The 26094-nt window shown below is 51.2% G+C and overlaps 10 protein-coding genes across 10 annotated transcripts; 6 read left to right on the top strand and 4 right to left on the bottom strand.

The window, feature by feature from the left end:
* Window positions 1-448: 448 nt before the first annotated feature.
* CTRU02_201707 (short-chain dehydrogenase) lies at window positions 449-1609 on the bottom strand (the record flags this gene model as incomplete). Its single annotated transcript, XM_070203907.1, has 4 exons — window positions 449-563; window positions 624-756; window positions 806-1189; window positions 1249-1609. The coding sequence occupies 4 exons, from the start codon at window positions 1607-1609 to the stop codon at window positions 449-451; spliced, it is 993 nt and encodes a 330-aa protein (XP_070062489.1).
* Window positions 1610-2520: 911 nt separating this feature from the next.
* Window positions 2521-4454, bottom strand: CTRU02_201706 (trimethyllysine dioxygenase; the record flags this gene model as incomplete). Its single annotated transcript, XM_070203906.1, has 10 exons — window positions 2521-2600; window positions 2661-2732; window positions 2791-3412; window positions 3463-3571; window positions 3624-3711; window positions 3771-3831; window positions 3886-3952; window positions 4010-4027; window positions 4159-4326; window positions 4417-4454. 10 exons carry the CDS (start codon window positions 4452-4454, stop codon window positions 2521-2523), a joined length of 1323 nt encoding a protein of 440 aa, XP_070062488.1.
* A 1512-nt stretch (window positions 4455-5966) lies between these two features.
* On the top strand, window positions 5967-7073 carry CTRU02_201705 (GPI transamidase component pig-S/T; the record flags this gene model as incomplete). The annotated part of the gene is made up of 1 exon (XM_036729829.1): window positions 5967-7073. One exon carries the CDS (start codon window positions 5967-5969, stop codon window positions 7071-7073), a length of 1107 nt encoding a protein of 368 aa, XP_036578363.1.
* Window positions 7074-8244: 1171 nt separating this feature from the next.
* CTRU02_201704 (uncharacterized protein) lies at window positions 8245-8424 on the top strand (the record flags this gene model as incomplete). Its single annotated transcript, XM_036729828.1, has 1 exon — window positions 8245-8424. One exon carries the CDS (start codon window positions 8245-8247, stop codon window positions 8422-8424), a length of 180 nt encoding a protein of 59 aa, XP_036578362.1.
* Window positions 8425-9690: 1266 nt separating this feature from the next.
* Window positions 9691-10719, top strand: CTRU02_201703 (methyltransferase domain-containing protein; the record flags this gene model as incomplete). The annotated part of the gene is made up of 2 exons (XM_036729827.1): window positions 9691-10322; window positions 10428-10719. 2 exons carry the CDS (start codon window positions 9691-9693, stop codon window positions 10717-10719), a joined length of 924 nt encoding a protein of 307 aa, XP_036578361.1.
* A 774-nt stretch (window positions 10720-11493) lies between these two features.
* Window positions 11494-12998, bottom strand: CTRU02_201702 (alkaline phosphatase family protein; the record flags this gene model as incomplete). Its single annotated transcript, XM_036729826.1, has 2 exons — window positions 11494-11683; window positions 11734-12998. 2 exons carry the CDS (start codon window positions 12996-12998, stop codon window positions 11494-11496), a joined length of 1455 nt encoding a protein of 484 aa, XP_036578360.1.
* Window positions 12999-14217: 1219 nt separating this feature from the next.
* On the top strand, window positions 14218-14977 carry CTRU02_201701 (endosomal cargo receptor; the record flags this gene model as incomplete). Its single annotated transcript, XM_036729825.2, has 3 exons — window positions 14218-14370; window positions 14432-14620; window positions 14687-14977. The coding sequence occupies 3 exons, from the start codon at window positions 14218-14220 to the stop codon at window positions 14975-14977; spliced, it is 633 nt and encodes a 210-aa protein (XP_036578359.2).
* Window positions 14978-15823: 846 nt separating this feature from the next.
* On the top strand, window positions 15824-20372 carry CTRU02_201700 (endosomal cargo receptor; the record flags this gene model as incomplete). The annotated part of the gene is made up of 4 exons (XM_036729824.1): window positions 15824-16000; window positions 16054-19239; window positions 19304-19465; window positions 19518-20372. The coding sequence occupies 4 exons, from the start codon at window positions 15824-15826 to the stop codon at window positions 20370-20372; spliced, it is 4380 nt and encodes a 1459-aa protein (XP_036578358.1).
* Window positions 20373-21155: 783 nt separating this feature from the next.
* CTRU02_201699 (cytochrome c oxidase polypeptide vi) lies at window positions 21156-22126 on the bottom strand (the record flags this gene model as incomplete). Its single annotated transcript, XM_036729823.1, has 4 exons — window positions 21156-21277; window positions 21421-21538; window positions 21646-21691; window positions 21912-22126. The coding sequence occupies 4 exons, from the start codon at window positions 22124-22126 to the stop codon at window positions 21156-21158; spliced, it is 501 nt and encodes a 166-aa protein (XP_036578357.1).
* Window positions 22127-24100: 1974 nt separating this feature from the next.
* Window positions 24101-25318, top strand: CTRU02_201698 (Elongation of fatty acids protein 2; the record flags this gene model as incomplete). The annotated part of the gene is made up of 4 exons (XM_036729822.1): window positions 24101-24523; window positions 24586-24655; window positions 24713-24925; window positions 24987-25318. 4 exons carry the CDS (start codon window positions 24101-24103, stop codon window positions 25316-25318), a joined length of 1038 nt encoding a protein of 345 aa, XP_036578356.1.
* Window positions 25319-26094: the final 776 nt, after the last annotated feature.

Here is a 26094-nt window from a genome sequence, read left to right as displayed (position 1 = left end):
GGCAGAAATCCCAGTGTTTGGATTGGACAACCTTCTCTTCGTAAGAGGTGCTACCCATGCAAATACCCTACCATATCATCACGCGAGACGATTGATCTGACATCTGCAAAAAATGGTTATGATTGTCTTTGTCTCGTCAATGGAGTCTATGTTCTGCCTTTCTTTCGACTTTTCCATCCATCAGTCAATCATCAATGGGTATTATTAGTTTGATTTCCCTTCTGCGAACTCGGAACTCGACCTCCAACCCGGCTTGCGCCCAACTGTTATCTGGCAGTTGGTCTAGCTGATAGATCTGCCAACACCCCGCGACCTTGGCTGCGGCCTCATTAACATGGAGCCACTCCAAGCCTCATGCTTGCCTTCCAAGTGCTTTCGCGGGCATGTCATATCGTCCTTCCTCACGCAGATTCCCAGTCTCTTCTGAAGCTTTTCGTCTTTGTGCCCTCTATGGCAGGCAGTAACCGCCATCGACGACAAGATCGCAACCAGTTGTGTACGAGGCAGCGTTCGAAGCCAGGTACAGATAAGCGCCCTTGAGCTCTCTGGGTTCTCCTTCGCGTCTGTTTCCCCAAAAAGTTAGCAACTCGACACACATCATTTGTTATCCCACAGCAACTCACCCCATGGGAGTCTTGTTCCTCCACTGCTTCTTGGACTCCTCGGGGACGAAGTCGGTAATCTCAGTCTTAATGTATCCGGGAGAGACAGTGTTGACACGGGCGAAGTCGACCCACTCCACAGCCAAGCTCTTGCCTGTTCGACTCGTTAGTTTGGGCCATCTGAAGCGAGTCACAATACTCACAAAGGTGGATGACGGCCGCCTTGGAGGAGTTGTACACCGTCTGCGACTGCGGCACATTGACAACGTGACCACTCATACTAGCAGTAGCAATGAAGCTGCCAGAGGTGAAGCCCTTAAGCGGCTTGCCATCGAGTGTCGTACCCTCCTTCTTCTGGCGACGGAAATGAGCACCGGCAACCTGGGCACAGTAGATTGTGCCGTTGACGTTCACAGCCATGACCTTGTCGGCCTTGTCCATGGGGCCGTCAATCAATGGGCCCTCCTCCCAGGCGATGCCGGAGTTGGCAACAAAGATATCCAAGCGACCATTGAACTCGGAGATGATTTGTTGAACTGACTCCTGAATCGATTGGTGGGAGGTGACATTCACCTGGTATGCCTTGCCTGTAGAAGTGAGTTAGCAACACGCACACCAAGCGGCTACTACATCAGTCACAACGCACACTTGACACCGTACTCCTTCTCAATCTCAGCAGCGCGGTCCAGGGCCTTCTTGTTGTTGTTGTACCAGATGGCAACGTTTGCGCCAGCCTCAGCATAAGCGTGGGCAATGGACAGACCAATACCGGCACCGGCACCAGAGACAATGGCCGTCTTGCCCTTGAGCGAGAACAGAGGCAGCACACGGTCACCCTCGGGGGCCACTGTGGCATTGTTCTTGAAAGCGCCGTCCTTCATCTCCGCCATGTTTGCGATCGTTGTGGAAAAGGGCTGGAATCTCGCGGTTCGACTGGTGGTAGCGATACGAGGGACACAGAGGACTCGAGGCCGCGAGACAGCAGCACGGAGGACGGAACCAAACATTTTATTTAGAGGCGGCAGAGGGGAATATGCCGCAAGAGGCCTTTTCTTTGGAATTGATTTGACAGGGTTCTAGGGAGAAGCTTCACCGCAATCTACGGGTCTTGAAGAGTCTACAAAGTGGCTACGATGGTAGAGAGAGGGGAGAAGCTAATACTAATACTAACATGGCCGGCGCGCCTGCGGCAATGAAATCCCCTGGCTTCATGCACCAGGGACCCGACGGAACAATCTTGAGCGAGGTGACGCTGTGGAGCTTGGAGGGAAGGGGGTAGCTCTGGGTTGCTGTGCCGCCGCTACTCCAGAGTGGAGGGGCAAGCAGCGCGTGTTTGGGCTGTGCCATTTTGGCATCATGGCCGTCATTGACCCTGAAGACGGCACTAAGGAAAAAAAGATGGCTTTCCTGCATGTTGCATGTGTCTTTCAACCTCGGACGCCGCCGGGGGGGTATGTGTGTGTGGGGGGGAGAGGAAAACACTGGTGCCATGGGGGGCTGGCCCGGGCCTCGGGGGCATTCGGGTCACATTACTCCAGATTAGGCGGCTTCTAACGCGCAAAGTCGATTTTACCACAGGCTGATGCTTGAACGGGGGTACCTGAATCGCGGGGCCATCGGGGGGGCTAAAACGTTCTCCGCTTCAACTCGACTGGTGCGCTTCTAGGTTCAGCCGCCTAGAACATCTGCCCCAAGTTTGGCCCGCTAACTCGCCCTGCGATGCCTGTGTGACATATGATATCAATATCTTCATTCGTTTTTAATCTGTTTATTTTATTTTGTTTTCTTCCCACGCCAAAAAACGGATGATCTAGATTTCGTCTTTGCCAAAAATAAATCGCCTGCCGAATGCAAATACAGCAACTCCCATTTCAACACAATGCAAGCCCCCCCCATGCACCTTGGCGATACCCTGTTTTTAACCAACAACCTGGTTCAACACGTGCTCGCGGGGAAAGTTGGTGTTTCTCCAGCGCGAGATGAAGTCATCTCGGTTGACTGAGATGTGTTACAAAATGATGGTTCATATGGGCCAGTTGGATGCGAAATAAAACTCACTGTAGGCACCGCAAATGCGTCTCCTTCCCTCAAAAGCACTCCGACCATGCATCACCCGCCAATTATCAAAAACTGAAGAACAAAAATGTCAGCGAGCGTTTATTTCAAGTTTTTTTGGCCTGACACTTACTCAAAACTTGACCTGGCTTTAATTGTACCCAGTACTCAACGTCAGATCTACGCAGGATGGCATCCCACTTGCGAGCAGCTGCGTACCACTCTGTTGGAGAAACGTCCTTGGTAAACGGCACGACACCACGGTCGTCGTTGTTCCACCGGACCCGGTGCAGCTCACCCGTCTCCTGATCAAGCTCGAGCACGGGATACCTCTTGTCGGGCGAGATAGTGATACCTTGGTTACCACTCGCGTGCCAGGGCAGTCGCACCTTGGAGAGGATCTCATACGCCTTGGGGTCTTCCTTCTTCAGGATCTTGGCAGCGTAGAATGCGTCGACGAGGAGTGACTCTCCTCCGAGCTTGCCATCTTTGGGGGCTTGCTGGGACGGAGGGGCTTCATGCGAGAGCATGTGGAAAGCCTGTAGGCCCGCGGGGTCGGTGAAGTATGTGGTGTCAGTATGCGCAGGGAGAGCGATGTTAGTATAGGCAGTGTCCGCCATAGCGAGGTCAGGAATGAAGTCGTAGAAGCCGCCGTAGTGCGTTTCGCGGATGAAAGCAATCTTCTCCAGGACGCGCTGCGTGGGTTCGGGAGTCTCAAAGGGGGTGCCGTCGACGAAGACGAAACCATATTCACGCTACCCTGAGTCAGCCTAGGGACGATTGCACGTTCAAATGGTTTACTTACGATGGCGTTTGTCAACTTGGCGACCCCGGAATCATCTCCTGAGGCCATTACGTGATTGTAGTCAACGGCGGGACGTTTGTTGGCAATGTCGGAGCCCCAGTAATGGTAGCTGGATAGTGTGAGTTACTTGAAGCTATCAAAATGTGCCAGGGACGCCTTACTTGACCTGTTCTGGCGTGCGGTGGTCATTCTGCAAGTAGTGCTTGATGAATTGCCAGGGGTAGAAGCTCTGATGGCCGTCTTGCTCCCCTTTCCTCATCATTAGTCTCATGTTTATACGTTTGGTGGCAACCGAGGCGGCGACATACATTTTACTCTAATGCCCTGCTCTTCTGACTTGATGTCCGATGGACGGATATCCTCGCTAATCTAACACCTAATGTTTAGTCGGGCGATATTAGGATGGAAGAGGAGATCACATACGGCGTATGTGTTGAAGTTCCTTTGCGTGGTATCCTGATTCACGCATTGTTTGCACCGGCAATTGTCTCTTGACGGGGCTGTTAATTGGATGGTATTGAGTTATTGGGGGGTTTGTGTAACATACCTCAACCAAAAGTGCGGGCTGGATGTGAGACAACGTTGTTAGTTGACGTCTTCTCTCGGTAACTGATTTCAACTCGGTCGTTCGGACACCGACTTGTCTTGAAGAGTCGGTCGACCGGGGCCGATCCGGCATATGGAGGAACTACTCACAGAGTCGATCCACGGGCAGCGCGGTCCGTCAATCCGTTCACCTGTACGCCATCCTTGACAATTTGGACGTTGAACTGCTGAAGTCGGGCTGCGGTTGCAGAAAGATGTCTCGAGGACACCAGAGCCGCATTCAACGATACGCGATGTGCTGCTCCGAATGCAGAGCGCCTAAACGGGAAAATAATCAGAGTGTGAGACGGATTTTCACATGTCACTTTGAATTTTGACGGCATGTGTCAGCTTAAAAAATAAGCGTACCTTACGGCTCGAGAGCCAATCTGTCTGAGAGGAAGCATTATCGTGGGGTTACTGTGGGATGGAACTCTGATGACACGGAAGAATGATTGGCAAAGTTGGCCAGATTAACTCTCCAGGCAGGAACCGGGGTATTTCTGTAAAGTTGGTGTCGTTTGGGAAAATGCGACGGATCTGAGGCGGCATCGGGGGAGGAAGGATTTCCTGGGGCGGCCCTGATTTAGGGGGAGCCGTAGTGGCCCATCCATGCACACATGCTCCGCTTGTCCATCGAGATACTATGATACGGCATGGCAAAATGGTCCGAAGTGCTGCTGTTCTGCATTGACATCAGCTGATGGAAGGGCGGGTTCTGGCGGGGAACACTGAGGAGATGTTTGCCTTAGAGATGCGAAGAGGCACTAAAGCCTCGGCTTGCGGCGCGCCTTGGAGGAAACTACCCGCAATGTCATATGTGGGCCTCCGTCCCTCCGGCTGCTTCCTTGGCTCTGACTCCGTTGTAAACGTTCAAAGAGAAAGGAGCCATGAGAAGTGACAAGGAATGTCTCACTCTTGCAAGTGCTTTGTTTGCTCTTTTCATTATCCGCTCCAGATAAATTCCCTAGGTCAACATTTCTACCTTTATTGTTCCATGTCCGCCTCCCTCTCTCTCTCCTTCTTTCTCTCGGCTCATCCGATTTGCAATTCTAGGCGGTCTCGCTCTCGAATGCGCCACAACGTCAACCCAGGAAACGAGTGTATGCCTTGCCTCGCCTCGCCTGCTCTCCCCTTCTAGCGGTTGACCAGACCGCTTCGTGGGATCTTTTGGGGCTTTAAAATTCATACGTAAAGAATCCGCAGCACCTCCTCTCTCCCTTGGCTGAAATAGCCGCCGTGTCCGTCTACTCGGTACTGCTAAACTCTCTTGTTGTCTCATTGACAGCCACCCGAATTTTGGGGATTGAGCACCGTGGCAGGTGGGGATTCTGAATCAACCCTTGCCGGGGGGTCTCAGGAACAAGCGCCGGAATTTGCACCCAGGTCTCTCATTGAAGCCCAGGGTTTCTTTGAGCAAACAGGCCAAAGGACAAGGCGTACTCTTTCTCCCTCACATACCCGTCCACTCACATGACTTGAGCGGTTCCGACACTTTGGTTCAGATATCTATTCTTTGGCTCTCCAGTGGCCTCGTTTGCTGCAGGTTTGAATGTTGGTGGTGCTCGTTGTAACTATCGCGCGTAGTAGGCTCTTCTCATTGGTCACATTTGGCGACAAGAGGGTATATCGGGCAAAAGAGACGATGCAGAGAGCATCAAACACAACATCGCGGCAGAGTCTGCCCTGCGGTTGGCTGATTTGGTCAAGTCTGCACCAACAGCATATTTTGGGCGTTGTGGTACGACAAGAGGCGAATTGTTGATATACAACCATGTTCCTCCGCCGCAATTCTCCTGCCGAGTGGCGTTGTCTTAAGTTTCGATGGTGTCGGTCCTAGTTGACCTTGTCACTGCTCCTTATATCATTTTCTTTGTCTGGTATTTTGAGCCCAAGATTTTTCTACCACTCTTGTAGTAATGTTTTCAAGTTTATACTGGCGAAAAGCCTGCGTCTTTACGTGGCTGGTTTGCCATCATCATCTGGTCTCGGGACTCGATTTCATCCCCTTAATTCAATCGTCACCAAACTTTCCAAATCATGAACAGTCGCTTACACAAAGAGCCGCATCAAGACCAAATGCCAGCTGTCCAGTCGACGGGCAAATCGCCTGCGGTAATGGCACGCCTGACTATTTCTGCTGTCCCAGCGACAAGACATGCATGGTCTTAGCATCCAACACCACGGCCCTTTGCTGTCCCAAAGGAGCATCATGCGAGGCGATTTCCACCATAATATGCGATATAACAGCGCAAGACGTTGTCGAGAATCCAGATAGCCCAATACACACCACGAAACTCGACAAATCTTTGCCAAAATGTGGCAATAGATGCTGTCCTTTCGGTTACAAATGCCAGGGCGATTCTGTATGCGTGTTGGAGAAGGATGAAGGGTCTAGAACCAGCACTAGCACCAACATCATTGCGACAAAGACAAAGATAACTTTCGTTTCCTCCTTGCCTTCAGTCGGTTCGTCCACTCAGGAGGCAGCTGAAACCCCTACCAAAAGCCTTGCAGCAATACACCAAACAACGACACCACATGTTAGCAGAATCCAGCAGCTTCCGACTTCCTCAGTTACAGGCCCATCAGAGGTTGCGACTCCAGCAGCCGTCACATCATCTGAAAAGACAACATCAGTAGGCATTATCGCAGGCACGACCGTCGCAGCCATCGCTGCCGTAGCTGGACTAACATGCCTGCTCTGGTTCAAGCGGCGGTCCATCTCTAAAAAAGTTGGTTCTGTGAAGTTCCCACAGCCATGGCAGCAGCTGCGAGAAAACAGCTCGGAGCAGGGCGTTTCCCTCCCACGATACAACTCCCCTCCGCCGGCCTACAACATGGAGATGAAGCAGCCCGCCGCCCATCAATACAAATTCAAGCACTACAGCCCAGATTCAGTGGGCAGCAACGCACCGGTTGAGCTGCCCGCCACTCCTGTGTCCTTTAGCGTGTGGAATCCTCACAGCCCTCGCGGTGTCAGGGCCCCGCGCTCCTATTACGAACCATACCGACGTCCTGGGTAGTCTTTCAACACGGTATGGGATCTAAGACTAGGTTTTACTTCTTCTTTTGTATATAGATACGCGCTACCAGATACGCTTTATGAATGATGAGACAATGTACGATACCGTGGGACGGAAAATGGAAAAATAGATCCGAGAAATTTTGTCTGCCCAGTAAAGCTTTCTACTACCCTCTCGAGCCTTCTCAGTTGAGCCATTCCCATGTTTTTTTTACTACAATGACGGCGTAAGTGATCACCATATATCAACGCATTCATAGCATAGCGGGAGCGCAATCACGGTCGAGCAGCTCAAGTATTCCGACACTAAGGTGTCCTTCTAAGCCATCTCTTTAAGCTCCTCTGTCAACGGCAAAAAATGCGCTGGCCAGGTCTGAGTAGAGTCGTCAACGACAGCATCTTCATCTTCATGCCCCCGTTTCTGATCCTCTTACTTTTAGTCTTCATGATTGTCACCCTGATCTTCAGCGTCCACAACAAGGCCCCAATCCCGAAGGGGGTGACTATCGGCCTCGCGGGTCTCGCCGGGGGGGTCATCGGTCTGTGGCTGTTGGGTCTCCTGGTAGGCTATTGTACAGGGATCTTTTCAGGTTTAAAGAGGCCTCATGCTCATGAGCTTCCTATCAATAGTTCGTCATTCAGCAACGATGCACTTGAACTTTTGAAAAAAATAGACAAGCAACTACAGCAACAGCAAAAGCATGTGCCGCCACCATCACCTTCAGTCAACCATGAACGGCTGTCTTCTGAGCAGTTTCGGCAGTTTCAAAGAGATCAAAAAGAACAATATTTGAAAGAGCAGAATCGGCTTCAAAAAATCCATGAGCAAGAAGAGCCTTTGCAGCTTCAACAACCCAATCATCAGGAACCGAGGCTTGAGCAGCGAGGACGTGAGCAAGAACCACAACAACCGCAGGATATACTGCCGACCCAACATAACTTTGGACCTCGGCCGATGCCTTCCGTAATTCCACAGCCTTACCACCCAACACTGTTGAGGGATTATGAAAGTAGCAATAGCCACGAGGAGGCATGGTCCCCGCGACCAGCCTCCAGTATCCAGCAGACCCCAAAGTCTATGAAGCGCACAGTTGACCAGAGCAGACGCCGCTCGTCGAGCTATCCCCCTAGGTATCCACCAAATAGTTCTCGTAATGAACAAGGAGATAGGCATGTGGCTTCTCGGGACGCACCTGGCCTTCACCGTCAACCGGCTACCTTCAACCTCAGTCGACGCAACCGCAGCACCCCGCCCCCTGAGGCTACCAGAGAGCGTCGGGCACCGGTTGATGAGGCTGCACAGAGTGATGGCGGTACGGTGTTTTCTTCGCCGGATACGGAAGCACGCATAGCTGCTACAGTGAGTTAATTCAAAACACCCATCCCTCCACAGTCTAGAGACAGAAGAAATCGATTGCTAAAGTCCATACAGCCAGCCCCCTTGAGACCCCACCGCCCACCTTCTCATGATACACGGGCCCATTTACCACATCGACCGAATGCCAATGCTTCTTATCAACAAAGAGAAAAACAAAATCAGTCAAATTTTGTAGTCAATGGCCTTAACCTGGGCGAGAACGATAAGAGCGGTGCCTTGCCGCATGTGCCTCGGACTTTTGCACCGGCAACTCAAAGCTCGCAGGCTAATCCCATAACGCCGCCTCTTCAAGAGGTAGGTCCTCATCCCCTCCATGCTCCTCAGAAAAAGCGAGTTCCAAAGACTTTTGATGAAATGGATCTTCCCATACATGCAAAAAAGCCGAACCCGTTCCATGCTATCTTGCATGGGGCTAACCGCAAATTGCAGACTCAACCCCGGCCCAGGGACAGATGACCAGTTCAATATGGGTTGCGACTTGAACAGGAAGTTTGGATTACGGGTGATGTGTGGAAACCAAGAATCGACGGGGAAGTGGTTTTGGAGGAAAAGGTAAGCACGGTAGCTGGGGCTATGACAAGGACAGGTGCTCGTAAGCTATACGTAGAGTATAGTCTTGCTAACTTTCCTACTGAAAACCGTTATTAAACATTCGGTTCGAAAGTGTGATGCCGTCCGGTAGTGCCAATCAGACAATAGAGCGGCGGATCTGAGACCGTTTAAATGACCATGACATTGGTACAAAGTTGTTCATCCCTCCCCGAGACCGGTTCAGCCCCTACCTTCTTCCAAAAACTTATTTTTTTGGCAGTTTGCATAACATGCAATGAGAAAAGACGAGAAATTAGAGTTGTCAAGTGACTGCATACCAATAAGAGGTCAGTGTGGTGGCGGTCCATGTTTCTGCAATGTAGCTCCGGCATTCCCCCTTTATGTCCCAGGACAGCCCGGTCTCATCCATCCATGTTACCGGACCATGCCATTGTCTTCTAGAAATGCCACGAACTCAAACGTTTATCATGTTAGAGATCGATAGGAACTGGTTTTGACGGCCTTCGCATGAAACCTACGTCATCCATTCTTACGCAAGCTGTCTTAGAGCTATGGCCAGGTTATTTATTTATCGGCATTATACCCATCGCGTCTTTGCTATGAAAGCAACTTCCGGCAGAAGCATCCGTTTCTCACACTCAGCCAACATCTCCTCTGGAAGCCAGCAAGCCAGCGCACCCCCGAAATAATGGCCGACGCTTCCGCCCTCGAATCTTGGACCGACACAATCTACAACCTCAACCGCGGCGAGCTCGACGCCGAGCTAGAGCGCTTAGCCTACAATCACTTCAATGTTTGGACACCACTAACCGGCGACTTCTTCCCTCCCGTCATCCTCAGGCACCTTTTATCCCAAGAACGACCGAGGGTGGCCGACATCGCGACAGGAAGCGGTGTCTGGCTGGCCTCCTTGACCGATATTCTCCCCCCTCGCTCGGAGCTAGTGGGCTTCGACTTGGACTCCCGGAAATTCCCTCCCCGGCCGCCGACGCCCCCGATCCCCCCGCCGCCCGTGTCCCCACCTCTGAAGCCGGAGCAACCAAGTTTGGATTTCCAAGTGCACAATGTGCTGACTCCGTTCCCGAAAGACTTGCAGGGAACGTTTGACCTGGTCCACGTTCGACTGCTGGCGTTGGGCTTGAAGACTAATGACTGGGACGTTGCCGTGAGAAACCTGGCCGACTTACTGAAACCTGGCGGGTGGCTGTTGTGGGAAGATACGGCATTCTTATTCATCAGATCGTATCCGCCTAGTAAAGCATTCGATGAGTGGTGGTGGGCTTACATGCGCCACAGCGCGAAAATCGGAAGGGACCCTTTGTAAGTCTCGATTTCATCTTGTTGTCTCAATCCCCCCCCCCCCCCCCCCCCCTTTTTGTTTTCACACACTTCCGTGGTAAAGAGTAGACTCGCTGACAGAACCAGCATGCCTTCCGGACTCTCGCAAAAGTTCGAAAGCGCCGGACTACAAAATTGCGAACAAAAGATATGGAGCACGTGGGCAGCGGACAAGACTCTTCAGAGCCACGCTACCGTGGCTACTCGCTCGCTCATCAGGCCCTCGCTGGCCGCAGTTGTGCAAGACGGCGGCGCCGAGACGATCAAGACGACTGATGACATTCGAAGGGTCGAGGAGAATATGGAGAGGGACATTGAAGAGAAAGGCGTTCAGCTCGGGCTGGATTTCTTTTGGATTTCGGGGCAACGGCCCTTGTAAGAATTTCTCTTTCTCGCTTACTCTGGTTCATGTAGGCAATTGGGTATGAAACCAAATTCCACGATCAAATCAGAGACTTGCAAAACATTTGTCGGCTATTGTTCTCGTTTCAGTCATAATATCCATGGCTAAAGTGATGGAATAGAGTATTAATGTATCTTCCGAGTTGGTGTGATACTCGTATGTATCATCACTTCAGTTCCGTAGTGTCGTGAATAAGCCACTCACGAATGGCTAGTACTATTGCCAAATCAACACTGAAGTCAATACTCTGAACAAACTACCCTGTGAGACACGTGCATTTCCTAGCTGCGTCAGACCTCAAAAGGCTAGACTACGCTGGGCAGAGTCCAGAGCTACTAACTTTTTATCATTATCTTACACTAGGTTAGGATATAGACAATCCCCTCCGGGGGCATCCCTCAATTATAACTCACTTGGCGGAGGAAAAAAAACTCCATCTTCATGAGCACAAGCCATTATCAGTCATAGGATATCCATTCATTTCCCAATAGGCAACCGTTTCAAGGTGCTGGTCACTCTCTGCCTAGCGAAGTGAGGTACATTTATTTATTACCGGTCCAAGTGTATATAGAGTCTGCCCGCGTGTTTGCACGTGGCAGGTTTTACTTGGGCAGTTAAGCATCATCTGAAGCCGCATCAATATTGGTATATAACCTGTTTATTCTCTTCTATCTTATTTATATTAGCTAGTGACTTATTTCTATCTGGTTGGCAAGCAAATATATCCTTGCTTTCAAATATTTCAGATGTCTAGTTGCCCTTGAGCTTGTTCCAGAACGAACCTGACTTGTCACTGCCGATTGCAGGGGGGGACAGAATCATAGTGTTCCAGGTCTCCTCCCCATCAACATACAAGCTGTACTTGAGGCTGCTCTGCTCTCCCTCGGCCAAGTTCTCAATAGTGAGTGCGCCGAATTTGGAATTGCCTGAGTGAACGTACCTAAGGGGTGGTTAGCTAACAATATTTCATTGGAAAGTATATCTACTCACTTAAGAGCAATGTCTTCATCATCATATTGCCTGTAAGTCGGAAGAGGCGAGGCGAACTGGTTGAGAGGGCTGCAGGAGAATTCATATGCAGCAGCCGTTTCGGGCCACCTTTCACCAGCCGGCGGAGGGAACTTGGTGGCGGCAAATTCATGTCTGTCACCAGATACAACCACAACACCAACGCCTCTAGCACCAGCGTCCCACATGGCTTCGAGGACCTTTCGTCTCTCGACTAAGAACCCGCCCCATGTATCCCTGGTGTTAACAGGCCAGTTCTTGGTAAGAGGGATAGAAGATGCAACAATCTTCCACTTCACACCCTTGGGTTCAGGGCGATTAAGCCAGTCGAGGAAGTCCTCCAGCTGTTGAGCACCTAGCATAGTCTTTTCCGGGTGGTCAAATGGCAAGGAATTGGTTGATCGATAAGAGCGAGTGTCGAGCATGAAGAAGCTCGCAGGCCCCTGAACAAACTCAAAGTAAGTTGCTCCTACTCTTCGCAGGTTACCCGCGCCAGCAACTCGGGCAACTGGAGGGTTTGCGAGCTCCTGGTAATGGTGCCAAGGCTCAACGGCGGCTCGATATACGCCGGTGGTGTTGGAATCCCAGTCATTGCCAATCTCATGGTCGTCGAGCACATGTATCCAGCTAAGGTTCTGCGCGACGGGTGACCAGTCAGGGGAGGCGTAGACGTGACGATACTTTTGGCGGTAGTCTTCCTCCTGTTTTCCCTGCCGCTTGGGTACATCGATGTAGATGAAGTCGCCAAGGAACAGCATGAACTGCGCATGCAGTTTTGGCAGTACCTTGGCAAGAGATCGCAAACCTGGAATGGCCAGAGGGTGCTCGAGAGGGTTATAGGGGAATCGAGGGAGGATGCACGAAGTCGATAGGAAAGTAAACTTGTTGTCGGCAAAGCTAGACATTTGGCCAGCTCTGGGAGGAGCAACGAATTCTCCGCTGTGATTGTTCGAGGTTCTCCACTCATAGACTCTTTGTTGCGAATGTTTCAGCGGAACGGTAAGTGTAGCAGTATAGTCGGTTGTGTTGTCGGTATATCTTAGACCACCGCCCACCTGCCAAAGCGGATTGTCGAAAGGCGGCTGGGGGTCCTTGATATGAATCTCAATCGTAACAGGCATCTTGGCCTGGTCGGGCTCGCGCAGAACAAATTTGGCCTCTGTGGGGGAAACGTAACCGAGGCGCACGAACGAGAGGTCATTGACTGGGTGATATTGTCGCACGCGGAACAAAAAGTCAGCAGTCATTGCGACTAAACCAACGTTGATGAAGAATGTCACGAGGGACAGGGCCGGGTTGGCTGAGCTGGGTAAGCCGGTCAGGAGTGTAGCCCAAGGTCGGGACTTCTCTTTAACGACGATAGTCTCCTCAATCTCGATTTCTTCAGCAACAAGATGGCCGTTGCCTTCGTCATTGTCGTCTTCCGGCGTCGTCTCTTTTACCGTAATGTCGACATCGTCTTCCACGACATCGTATTTTGGTTCAGTTAAGTAGCCCCAGATGAATGAAGGAACATAAACGATGAAAAAGGTGAAGATGCTCAAGGGAACAGCTGCCTGAAGCTTGATTAGCACACTGTCAAGCTTCACAGGCTTGACAACGTAGGGAACTCACTGGACCAGGAAACTGCAATTGAACCCAATAATTAGTGTCCAATTTCAGGCAGATTACTTGGAAAGAGAGCTTACCCATCGTAAGAAAACGTAGGAGACTGCCCTTAACGCAACCGAAGACAATTGGGCGATTGTCGTTTGGGTCCCCATGGCGCTCGAAGGATCCGTTGAAGCAGGTAAATGCTAAAAAGAAAAAGAGAAAAAAAAAGATGAAATGCTGCTTGAGGTATGCAAGAAAGATTGATTGAAAAGATAAAAACTGACTTGGAAACTATTCGCAGGCAACGTTACTGGAGGGATAAATTGCCATTCCTCGCACGTAAGCGCTGGAACAAAAAGAAGCTATGATAGAAAGAAGCGATCGCGAACCTGCCCTCTAGGAGGTTCTACTGACGTGATGGGCCGAAGTTAGCAGCAGATGAGGTCACTGATTAAATGAAAGCTCCATACAGGGTGAAACACTGACGCTGCGATAACAAGCCACTGAAACTGGGGGCACCTCAGCTCTGTAGGCATGTGAGCGTGGCTGGTGTGATGCGGCAGGAAAGCTCTAATGGGGCCACATCCTCTTCCCGCATTCAGGTTCCCTACAGTGGGGATACGTACCTCTCCCCCTAAGGGACGCATTCTGGGGCAGTCGCTCCAGTGCTGTCGTTGCTAGTGGATGTGTCAAATGGTCCGTGCATATATCCAAGGGGCTACCTTACCTTTAGCGGGCGCCAATTTTCCGCGCCGAACCCTCAATCGTGGCCCGTTCGTGGTGACCCTTTTGGCGACAGCTTGTCCTGAATACTCAGCTTCCGAGTCGATCGAGGTACCCTCACGCGCACACCAGGCTCCCACCCCAAACACCATGAGGTTATCCGCCGTCGCCTGCGGGCTCTTTGCTTGCTTTGTATCCCAGGTTGCTGCTACGGCATTGACCTACAAGATCCACGCCAACGAGAAGGCCTGTTTCTATGCCAAGACCCAGAAGGAGAATGAGAAGGTGGCCTTCTACTTTGCTGTACGTCGACATCAACATGCATTCTTCGCAACATGAATACAGACTAACTCAACACCTGCAGGTTCAATCTGGTGGCTCCTTCGATATCGACTACGCCGTGGTAGGACCGGGCAACAAGGTCATCTTGGAGGGAGAAAAGGAGCGCCAGGGCGACTTCGTCTTCACGGCCCAGCAGGTTGGCGACTACGAATTCTGTTTCAACAATGAGATGAGTACATTTGCCGAGAAATTTGTTGACTTTGAGATTGCCGTATGTCGCCAGTTCGATTCCACAACACCCAACAGCAGAGCATGCTGACCACTGATTCTTATACAGGTCGAGAACGAGGTTCGTGCCCAGCTTCCTTCCAAGCAGGGCGCTTCTCCCGAGCAACACACTACACTCGAGGAAACCATCTTCAAGCTGTCTGGCTCGCTTTCCACTATTTCCAGAGGCCAAAAATACTTCCGTACCAGAGAGAACCGAAACTTCAGCACCGTTAGAAGCACTGAGGCGCGTATCATCAACTTCAGTATGATTCAGTGCGCCTTGATTGTCTTGATGGGAGCTCTGCAAGTATTCATCGTGCGCTTCTTCTTCCAGGGAGCTCGTAAGGGTTACGTATAAAGGACGACAAAAAAGTTGGGTCTGGGTTTCATTTGGCGCGGGCTAAAGGAGTCTTCAGGGACTCGTGTACATCAAAAGCAAAAAGAGGCATGATGTGGTTTATGATATGAGAGATATCAACGACGATCCGAATCCCTAGCGCTACTCCCAAGGGCCCAGGGTGTTGACTCTGGGACACCGGCCACTATGGTCGGAAAACACTACAACCAAATAGCACTGAGCCACAAGTGGACATAGTAAACGGTTTAATGAATGCTTTGTTCATCTGCCTGTGCAGTTGCTGTGGAAGTTCAGATGCCGTTTCCACTCACGTGATACATACTCTAAAGGAAGCCTGCTAAGGACGTCGTATACAATGCAGATCTTACAAACTGAATGCCACTCTCAATGCCTTGAGGCTGTTCCAAATAGTGCTATCCGTACCAGATCCAGTTAAGCTTGGTAGGAAAATGGCGACTTGCGATTTAGTTACCTGCGCGCTTGCTGAGCGAGGCTGCAGGTATACTGTGGTCTCTATTTCATCGATAAGTGGGGCATATTGAATAGTAGATCCTGATAGGTTGGGAGGAGTGGCCTGTGTCACCAGCCACGGCAGGCTGACTGTGGAACCGCTATCATCCCGTTTCCGAGCGGCGTGAGCTTAGATAGCTAGAGCAACGGCTATCAGCCTCGTCTGTGACCCGGATAGGTCCCCCTCCGCTACCTACCGATTGCTCTCGTCATCGCCTGCGACCTATCTTGAGAGCAAACGCGAATTACATGGGTTCCTCCATGCCAGAGCCGACGCGCGAACCGGTTCCCCTGTATCAACGAACCACCTTCTAGAAGGTGGCCAGCAATCTGTCAATGCCGAGTGGTGGCCGCCGAGGTTCGAAACAACAACTGAAGAAGCCCCGAGAACAGAGCCCAAAGTGGTTTTACATTAGGGATATTCTCCAAGAGAGACTGCGTGGTGGACAAGTTGAGTACTTGGTAGATTGGGAAGACGATCGGGAGACTGGCGAACGGTACCCTCCTTCGTGGGTGAGTTCACTCTGCGCGTCTGTGGGAAATATATCTGTGTTTAACAGCCAAAGGCTCCTAGTAAAGACGTCACTTCTAAGGCGATATTCGATTGGAAGAAGAAGACGCAGAACGTAGTAAGGCGACCGGACCACTCGACTGTTTCCAAGGAGAACGAGCCAGAAAGCGGCCAAGTGGAAGGCGCAGAGAAGGAAGACGCAGGTCCGCATAACCCACTAGAAGACTCTTTTGATAGCAGTCAACCGGTTCGGCCACCTTGTAGACGGAAAATAATTGAGCATCATCGCTGTCGAGGTCACTCCGACGAATCGCAACTTGAGGACCTGGAGGATCAACCCAGCCCATTCATACGACACTGCAGTGAGCCACCCTCATCAGTTTCATCAAGTTCCGAGATTGATACGGATGCTGCCTCGGACATCTTTCCCAACGCTTCAAGCAACTTCTTTATCGGAATTCCTTCCAAAGTAGACTTCGACTCTTCCGAGTACGTTAGTGTATCGGCCTCTCAGGATTCAGCCTCCTTAGGTTCACAGTCCCAGTCTGTCTCTGCCCAAGAAGCAGAAGACAGTCAAGTGATACTCACGGACGATCTCAGTTGGAGAACTATTCCCGATTCACAGGACTACTCAGCGTTTGACAGTCAGGATTCACATCTTGCCGTGCCAGTCGCGCATCCAGTTGGAAGTCAAGGTGAAATCGGCTCAGGACTTGAGATTTCGGATTCACAAAAACTGTCCAGTCTTGGAACTTCGCTGAGTAAGACAACGGAATACCAATCTTTTTTTGATGCGCCTAATTATCAGTTTATTGTTCAACAAAGCCCTTCGCAACCTGGCCAGCCGGAGTTCTCTCAGTACAACGAGAAGGATCTGGACTATTCAGACCGCATCTTTTCGACCCAGGACACACCCATCGAAAACCAAAAGATAGTGACATCCGGCATAACATCGAATATTTCAAGTCAACGGCCTTTAATTCCAGAGCCAGAAGCATCAGAAGGTCAGCGATCAGCATCCCAAGAGTCGGCGATCTTGGATGCCCAGGCTGCCGCACAACTTGCGCAAGAACAAGAATCGTTACCGGCATATTTATCCAACACAGCAATTCCATCGCATCAAGTGGACTGCATCCAGGGAGAAAACACTGCAGAACACTTGTCACACCACTCTACAAACCTAGGCAACCTTCGACATACACCACCGGTTGGAACACCAGTTTTCTTAACGCAGCCTAATTTCAATTTTACGCCATATTCCTCGTTACCTGCTACATTACAAGACGAGGGAATCATAAGTTCTTTAAGTTCAGGGTTGCAGGCATCTCAGGTGGCCTTTCAAACCGGGACCGTATCACAAGCGCTTATTACTGTGTCTGATTCTCAGAGCAATAGCAACAATTCACAATACGCACAACGCGTTCATACCCTGCTCAATACTGAAGAGAGCCAAGTTGGTTCCGCCAGTAGCATTGCCGAAGAAGAATTCGTCCCTGACAGCGTTCGCCGCTTACCACAGGTTAGAGACTTCAGCATCGCCAGCCTAGAGTCTACTTCAAACGTATCAACGGGCAGAGGAACATCAACAAAGTCCTCTAAGCGTCTATTTGAAACATCACAGCATAATAGGCGCGGTGACTCGTTGGAAGAAGGTGATCAAACTTGCGTCGGAAGGCGTTCACTCCCTCCAACCACCGACGAAGCAGCTGCTGAAGCCCGGTTTAATCGCCAATCTAGTCTCCCTCTAACCATGGCATCCACCAGCGGCGAGCCGCTGTCGGCTGTGGAAGAGCTGTTGAGAATGCAAGACGCAGTATTGAATAGTGATCCAGAGCATTCATCATATCCCAACCCTTCAGAAAACGTTGGGCAACTTAGTGGCGATGGTGAATTGGTGGCTGGGCCCATTGATGGTCAGGATTTCTCAGCATCTGCTGAGAACCCACCAATTCACATAAACTCACAACCGCCCATGCCAACCGACTGGCAGATGACAGAGGCTACGACCTCGTCAACAGACTTGCCTGTCTTATCTAGTGCCCCTGTTAACCGGGTCCTAGAAGCTCCTGTCAACGAAGAGCCACAGACAGCTAGTATGGGAGACATCTTCCCTGGCAGCCTCATGCCTCCTGGGCCTGCAGAACAGCTCCCCATGACCATTTCCCCATCTGATATTAGTCGTTCAATTGAACCGGATGAAGGCCTAGCCTCTCTTCATCAACAAGACGAACAGCCCCTGAATATCCTAATCACAGAAGATAATACCACCGGGAAGAGCACCGCATCATCTCCCGACATCGAAGATCAGTATCGATCGGGCCCTCCAACTTTGACAGATCAGAATGAGTATCTTGTCACACTTTCATTTCCAGCGAATATACGCCCCCTTTACGCGAGTACTATGGCGGTCTACAGACATGAGATTGAGAAATTCAACCGAGATTATCGGTCCGGTGAAGGGCTTCCAGATCAGTCTCTAGTTGACGCCATAGGAAGACTTTTTGATCAGCTGCGCGACATTTGTGACCTCCCAGCAACTCTGGACGATACATCTATCAAGGCTTTGTCAGCGACTGATTTGAAGAAGCATGCCATGGGCACAAATAGCAAGTACTTCTTCGTGGGACGGTTTTTGGAGAGGTTGCAGACAAGTTACAAGAAGGTTCTTATTGTTGTGCGTGACATCAGCATTATGGGCTATCTTGAAGCCGTCATCGGTACTGGGGAAATGGCGTACTCTCTAAAAGGCTTACACGAGCTTGAGGGTCGTGACGAGCATTCTTTACACATTGTGCTTCTACATACCGAGGAGAATCTGGTTGACGATTTGAGCGATTTTGACATTGTTATTGGGTTTGACAATGGCATCATGCGAACAGATATACTGACCCGATGGGCCCAAATGAACGGCAGGAAGCCCATGCTGATTAGGCTTATGACCACTTACTCCATTGAACATCTCGACCTGATGTTGCCAGCACACTTGGACGAGCTGGAGCGAAAGAATGCCCTACTCATTGCCATGTTTCAATCCAGGAGCCTCATCGCCAATGATGAGCAGGGAGAGATGATTGATGGACTCACCGCGCATTTTGCCAACCAAGCCATAGATCCAGAGCCAAACTTTGGATGGGAGCCGGAGCCTATCCCAGCTGCAGTGCTTGACGTTTATTCTAACAGCCAGAACCCAAGTCTGATGCCGCCTACCGCTGAGGAGCTGTCGAGTCGCAAGCGCAAAGCGGTAAGCAGCCCATTTTCATTTTTTGTTTTTTTGTCTTCGGCAGCTAATCATACTGGGACCTTAGGACGATGGACCCCAAGAAAGTACTAAGCGCCTGCGACTGAGTCTTTCTCCAGGGCAGGCTGTCGGCAGCATTGACGACACGGTGCACGGCCATCTCAATCCAAATCCCGCCCACCTGCAGATTCGTACAACGCAGGACCATCTAGATTCTCTAACCACCAAGGTATTTTGCTTTTTTTTTTTCTAGTATATGACAGCCCACTGATGACTGGCAGGTATCTGAACTTGAGTATCAACTGGAGGAAAAGACAGCTTTGGAATTAAACCTACGCAAGCACATAACAAACCTTTCTAAGAGGGTTAAAAGTCATGATAAGACTATTAATATCATCCAAGAAAAGCATATGGCTGCACTTCGCGAACGAAGTCAGTTTGAGGCTGAGCGAGACGAGTCAAAGCAAAATGAGGAAAAGGCCTGGGACAGTAGTCGATCATGGGAGGCCAAGGCACAAGCCCTTGAAGAAGAGCTGAAAAAGAAAACGGCACTTCTTGAGGAGGCCCTTGTGAACGCCGGCACAGTTGCTTCCGATGTCTATAAACAAAAAACAGAAGAGCTGGAGAAATCACAAGCAAAGATCGCAGATCTTGAGAAGAAGCTCAAGAGCCGCGACAGCGAGTTGAGCTACGCCAGAGACGTATACCAGACTGCGGATCAAGCTAACATCGAGCTTACTCGTAAGAACCGGCAGCTTAACGAGCAGGTGGACGAGTTCCGCAAGCAGGCAGCGGGCAGTCTGGCTGAGGTACAAAACACCAATGCTGGAGAACAAGTCAGAGAGATGCAGAGGCAGATCGCTGAGACGCAAGCCATCTCTAGAGACCGTGAGAAAGAGCTATCACGCGTAGAGAAGGAGCTGCGAACGCTGAAGAACGGTCGAAGGGAAACACGCCAACAGAGTGTCCCCCGAAGTCCGCGTCTCGGCATGATGAGCCCTCGGACGGCTCGGGCGGCGGGCGGCTCCGCTAGTAGAGGCACCTCGCCCGTCCCTTTTGAATCTTCAGGCAGCACGCCTGTTCCAGGCATGCAGTTCTTGCCTTCGAATCATAGATTCAACCACCTTCGGGAGTGAGGTGGTGGTGACTTGAGGAGCGTGGCTTGAGAGCCAGTGGGAACGATAAGAGAAGAGTGAGCATTGATATTGTTAGAGAAGGGGGTCACAAGCTGGCCTCAACGCATGATACCCTTTGATGGGAACGGTTATTGTATTTTTTGATGAGTAGCTATTATTTTTTGACGAACTAGATTTCCTGAAAGAAAGTGAGCTCTTTGCTGCTATAAGTCCGAAGTATTGATAGCACATGGTACGATTTGCACGTGGCAACGTTCGTGTAGTTCATCTGAGATCATCATCTAACTTGCGGCGGGGAGGATGCAGATTGCAGGAGCAATCTGCCCACATCTGCCAGTATGCGACGGCTTACTATGTGTTCTGATTTCTCCGAATATGCCGCATGTTTTGTTTCCCCACCACGGATTCGAGTCTCGATCTCTTCTGGTTGATATCACGACATTCAGTTGGGGAGGGTGGCATGGAAAGAGGTGGCTTGATAAACAAATGAGAGATATTGGTGAGAAGAGTTGTAAATGGTACATGGGACTTGATTGAGTTCACACTACCAGAAAACTCCCCTTCTATCCACTTCACACACACACACACACGCACACGGCACAAAGAAAGCTTCTCTCTTAAGCAATGTGTTTCTTCGTCCACGGTCTCCCCCCGGTGTAGAATATACAAGTTTTGTTTGTGGCCCTGGCCAGGTCCGCCCAGCCGCATCCAAGGACTTCGGTTTGTTTGACTGTCGCCCGGTGGTTTCGATTTCCCCCGTCGCTCCCGTGAGAGAGAAAAAATTTAGTTCTTCTCCTCAGGGTAGATGTCCTCCTTGAGGGGGACACCGAGCTCTTCCCTCAGGGGCTTGAGCTCCTCGAGGTACTGCTCGTACTGGCCCTTGTTCTCGACCTTGGCCTTGATACCTGTTTGAATTGAATAAAACGGTCAGTCAATCATGTTCTCAATTGGGTTGCGCATTGACGACGTTTCAATATCACGTCTAGAAAAATTTTGGGGTGCGTGCGAGAGGCATTGTGAACCCAATGCGGAAATTGAAAATGCGTACCCTCGAAGATGCGGATAGCGGTAGCAAAGTCGTTAACGCGGCGGGCAGCCTTGAGGGCGGCGGCGACGACAGTGGGAGAGGGAACCAAGTCGTAAGCGAAAGCGTTGTTGAGGTTGCGCTGTTGTGTTGTGTAAGAGTCAGCCTTGTGTCCCATCAGACCACTTTTGGGCCGAACTAGGTTCAGATCCCGAGGAATTTCGCAGAGTCGGGTGGTGCCCAGCGTACCTGAAGCTCGAAAACGTCCTGGACGCCATCGAATTCCTTCTCGAATCTGCGTTTAAAAGTCAGCGAGGCTCATTGAGAGGTGAATTGAGAGGCGAAGATGGCTCAATGGCTGGCTGGCTGGTGGTGGTGGTGGGCTGGCGTTGTTCGTTTGGCCGAATGCATCCTTGCCGGGCATCCCTATCTTTGCACAGTACTCCAACGCCTGGCCATTCCAACCACCACCACAACCAGATGCTGGACATCCAGGGGATGGTAAAATGGCTCACCTCGCGCTGAACTCCTCAAAGGTCTCCTCGGCGTGATCGCCGGAGCGCATGCGGGCGCTGGTGCTGAAGTTGTTGGCGGCCGGGACGCCCGCGACGATGGTGGGCAAGAGGACGGCGGAACGGGCCATGAGCGGCTGGCTGGAGCGGATGGGGTTCGCACGGAAGAAGGTGGTCGAGCCGCGGGCGGCGACGCGGATGAGAGAGGAGGTAGACATTTTCGGCGGCGGTTATTAGGAGAAGCGACCGAAGGGCGGCGGACGTTGGGTGCGGCGACTGTGTGACGTGGAGGAGGTTTTTTTTATTTTTTCGCTCGCGAAGCTATGGGCGTTTCGTCGGGATTAGAGTCGGACGATGGTGAGTGTTGGCAGGCACGAAAAAGGATTGGATTCTGCGAGATTTTGATTGGATGACTAAGCCGAAGCTGTTGCTCGGGTGCGGTAGCTCAGCTCCAGGCCGTGTGAATTGTGATCGATTGGCGAAAGCTGTACTCGTTTCTGCAGGACAAACACAGTGATTGCGTCTAATCATACGGAGTGCCCATCATCAGGCCACTCTGGACGATTTCTCCCCAAATCTGGTAATGGTCATACTCATCGCCCTGCACCTCACTGGTCCCCAGGTAGATAAACCCTTGAGATCTAATACTTCGTCACTGGACGTGACAATCTATCGGTAAACACACGGACAAGACCGGGTTTCTGAGGCTATATACTAGAATAAGCAAGTCGGTGCACTCATTCTTCTAACCTTGCCAGTGGACTTGCCAATAATGTATTAAGGTTGGCTTTGAAAACAATTCAAGGTTCCGTTACACCCGTCTCATCCACACCCGCGCCACCCACACAGGCACACGACGATGCAATGGCCACCCACACGCAAGGCTGACAGTGACAGGTTGGTCAGGCTCTAAGTTTGCTAAAGGGCAGGATTGAGTGATGACAGATGGGTGTGTGGGATGGATGACACGGAGCCGGACCGGACCAAAATGCCGGAGATTGTGCCGGCTCTCGAAGCAGATGTTACTGACTTGTGTTTCGGTCAATTGGCCGAGGTACAATTTTTTTCTTGACCCTCTCCACGCTCCTCATCCTCGAATCCCGGCAGCAACAGGTAGGCCGACTAACCTGACTCTCTCACGGGCCGCTGTGCGATTGGCAACGTAGCCTAAACTTCCGAGATTGCAAGCCGCATCACGAGCATCAAAGTACCAGGTACTTCGCGGTCTACACTATTGTTTTGGGGCTAGGTTGGTTGGCAGTGTGGGTTAGGCCCGATGGATGCTGCTTACTGGGGCCCTGTCCAGCGCAGCGCAGACCAAGACTGCAACGTTCTGCGTCATTAATCGGCAAGTGCACTGTAAGGATAAGCAGGTACAGGCCTTAAGCCTCCTAGGAGATCCGTCAATTACAACTTTACAGCGGTTTGTTGGAGACTTTGGGTCACGTGATGATACCGCTGTGCCTTGGAACCATCAAAATCGAACAAGGTCCCAAAATGAGCATAGGCCCAGGAACGGCCCCTAATTGGCTGAGCTAAGGCCTGGCAGCGAATCACATGCTGCACGATCAAATGAAGACTACGAAAAGGGCTGCGCGACAAGTACAGGGTACCTGGACCTATTCGATAGGAATTTTCCCCTTTTGACAATCTCAACAACTTTCCGTATTGCTGCCCGCCGCCGGTTCTCCCGTCTCCTCTTCCTTTTCCTCATAAACCAACTCCTCCCGTGCTTGTGGCGTTCTTTTTCCTGTCCTGCCTGCCCGTCCACCGTTTCCCCAAATCCTCAACTTCACCAGGCGTCCCGCGGTGGGTAGAGAGAGAGAGAGAGTGCGTGTGTTGCCATTGTCTTTTTTCAATTTCATTGCCCCTTCTTCGTCACTCCTTAAAAGGCTCCTCCTGCCACTTTTTTGGTTGCCGACAACTGCCGCTGCTAACGCGCTTTGCATCTGCAGTCCTGCGTCGCGTGCATTACTGAACAGACGACAAAACTCCTACCACCTGACTCTCCTCCCCCCAAGCCTAAGATCCGCGTCTTCCGCGCCGAGTCCATAGGGCAACCCGCATCGAGACCCACGGCATAGCCGAGTTTGTCGTCGCAGCTCCTCGTACGCGAGTAAATAACTGTGCGCCATCCTCTCACCGACTACCATTGTCTTCTCTTTCGAGTTCAAAGATCAAGAACTGTCGAAATGGCGACCCAACCTCCCTCCTCCTTCTACGAGAAGCTGCCTCTCCCTACCCTCGACCGCCCCTTTGGCATCGAACTATGGCCTCTCCTCGACAAGGTCTGGACTCCCATCGTGGGCTACCCTGTGGACGAGTTCAGATTTAAGGCTGGCATCACTCCCATGTCCACGATCAAGGACGCCGGTATCTTCGTCATCATCTATTATGCCATCATCTTCGGCGGCCGCGAATGGATGCGCAACCGCGAGCCTTACAAGCTCAAGGGCCTGTTCCTGATTCACAACCTCTTCCTCACCGTCATCAGCTTTGCTCTCCTGGCTCTCTACATTGAGCAGCTCCTCCCTACCGTCGTCCGCAAGGGTATCTTCCATGCCATCTGCGATGCCGAGGGCGGCTGGACTCAGCCCCTGGTTGTTCTCTACTACGTGAGTGTTTTGGCGCCAATTCGTGCTTCTGGGCTTCAGATAACTAACTTCTCCCCTTTCAGATGACCTACCTGACCAAGTACCTTGAGCTCCTGGACACCGTGTTCCTGTTCCTGAAGAAGAAGCCTTTGAGTATGCACATGGCCGAGATCCCAATTTTGTGAAACTCCCCCGCTAACAAATATGCAGCTTTCCTTCACTGCTACCACCACGGTGCCACCGCTCTCCTCTGCTACACTCAGCTGATTGGCTCCACCGCCGTCTCGTGGGTTCCCATTACCCTGAACCTCGGTGTCCACGTTGTCATGTACTGGTACTACTTCCAGAGCGCTCGTGGTGTTCGCATCTGGTGGAAGGAGTGGGTCACTCGTTTCCAGATCATCCAGTTCATCATCGATCTTGGTAGGTTTCAAATTGTTCTCAAATCACCAAAAAAACGCAGTTCAGCTAACATCTTCCTCAGGTTTCGTCTACTTTGCTTCGTACACCTACTTCACCTCGACCTACTGGCCCTGGATGCCTAACGCTGGCAAGTGCGCTGGTGAGGAGTTCGCTGCCTTCGCTGGTATCGGTATCCTCAGCTCCTACCTTGTCCTCTTCATCTCCTTCTACCTCGCGACCTACAAGAAGGGCGGCAAGTCCCAAACCCGCAAGTCGCTCCGCCGCATGAGCCAGGCTCCTCTTCCCGACCCTCACAACGTTGCCCAGGCTGTCGCTGGCCACTCCAACGGCAACGCCAAGGCTACCGGAGCCAAGGCCAACGGCTCTTCTACTCCCCGATCCCGAAAGGCGTAAAAAGCCAGGCATCGTTTGATGTCATCCACGGTGTGGAATGTATATATGCGGGACCGTTGGAGCCTCTTGGGAGTTCCGCGCTGAAATCTGCGTCGCTTACAATTTTTGGATGTGGGAGTTAAAATCATTCTTGACTTGTTGGCTTGCCGGCTCTGCGCACACGACACGAACGACCATTCGACGGCATCGGATCTTTTTCACAACTGTGTATTACTGCATCGTCTCTGCGCGAGTGGCGAGGGACGCTTTGAAACTAAAAAAAAAGCTGGGCCTGGCTGTTGGTGAGCAGCCGGGCCCAGCAGTTGAGATGTGTATGACGACGAACCTTGGGAGGCTGACGACGTTTGTATGTTTGCGTGCCTTTGGCGAACTAGGGGTTGGCTGGCTTTTGGTCGGTTGGGCATCATTGCAAAGGGACGAAAACGACCCTTGGGTGGGCAGCAAAGGACCTCGCTCCCACCCGGGAAGGGAACAAACTTAGAACATTTGTAATTTTCCTTGTGTTTCTTGTGTCATAGATGGAGTGGCCGTCGCCTCACTTTGATGGAGGTTTGACGTTGCTCACTGATACTAATACTTTTTTGAAATCTGCAATGCAATTGCCGGCCTAAACTGTTCTCTTTTGCGTTTGTGGACCTTGTTTAACTCATTGTTAATGTAGCGCCGCGAACCTAACGAATTGAGACCGAACAAGTTATCACAGAAATGCGGCACAAGTCTTGTGTAGCCGGTACAGCCAATTGCTCTAAACTGTTGACGCCAAGTCTTATTCAAAA

This window comes from Colletotrichum truncatum (assembly GCF_014235925.2).
Source record: "Colletotrichum truncatum strain CMES1059 chromosome Unknown Contig_0001, whole genome shotgun sequence".
Taxonomy (NCBI): Eukaryota; Fungi; Ascomycota; class Sordariomycetes; order Glomerellales; family Glomerellaceae; genus Colletotrichum; species Colletotrichum truncatum.
This window is presented reverse-complemented; position numbering and strand designations above follow the sequence as displayed.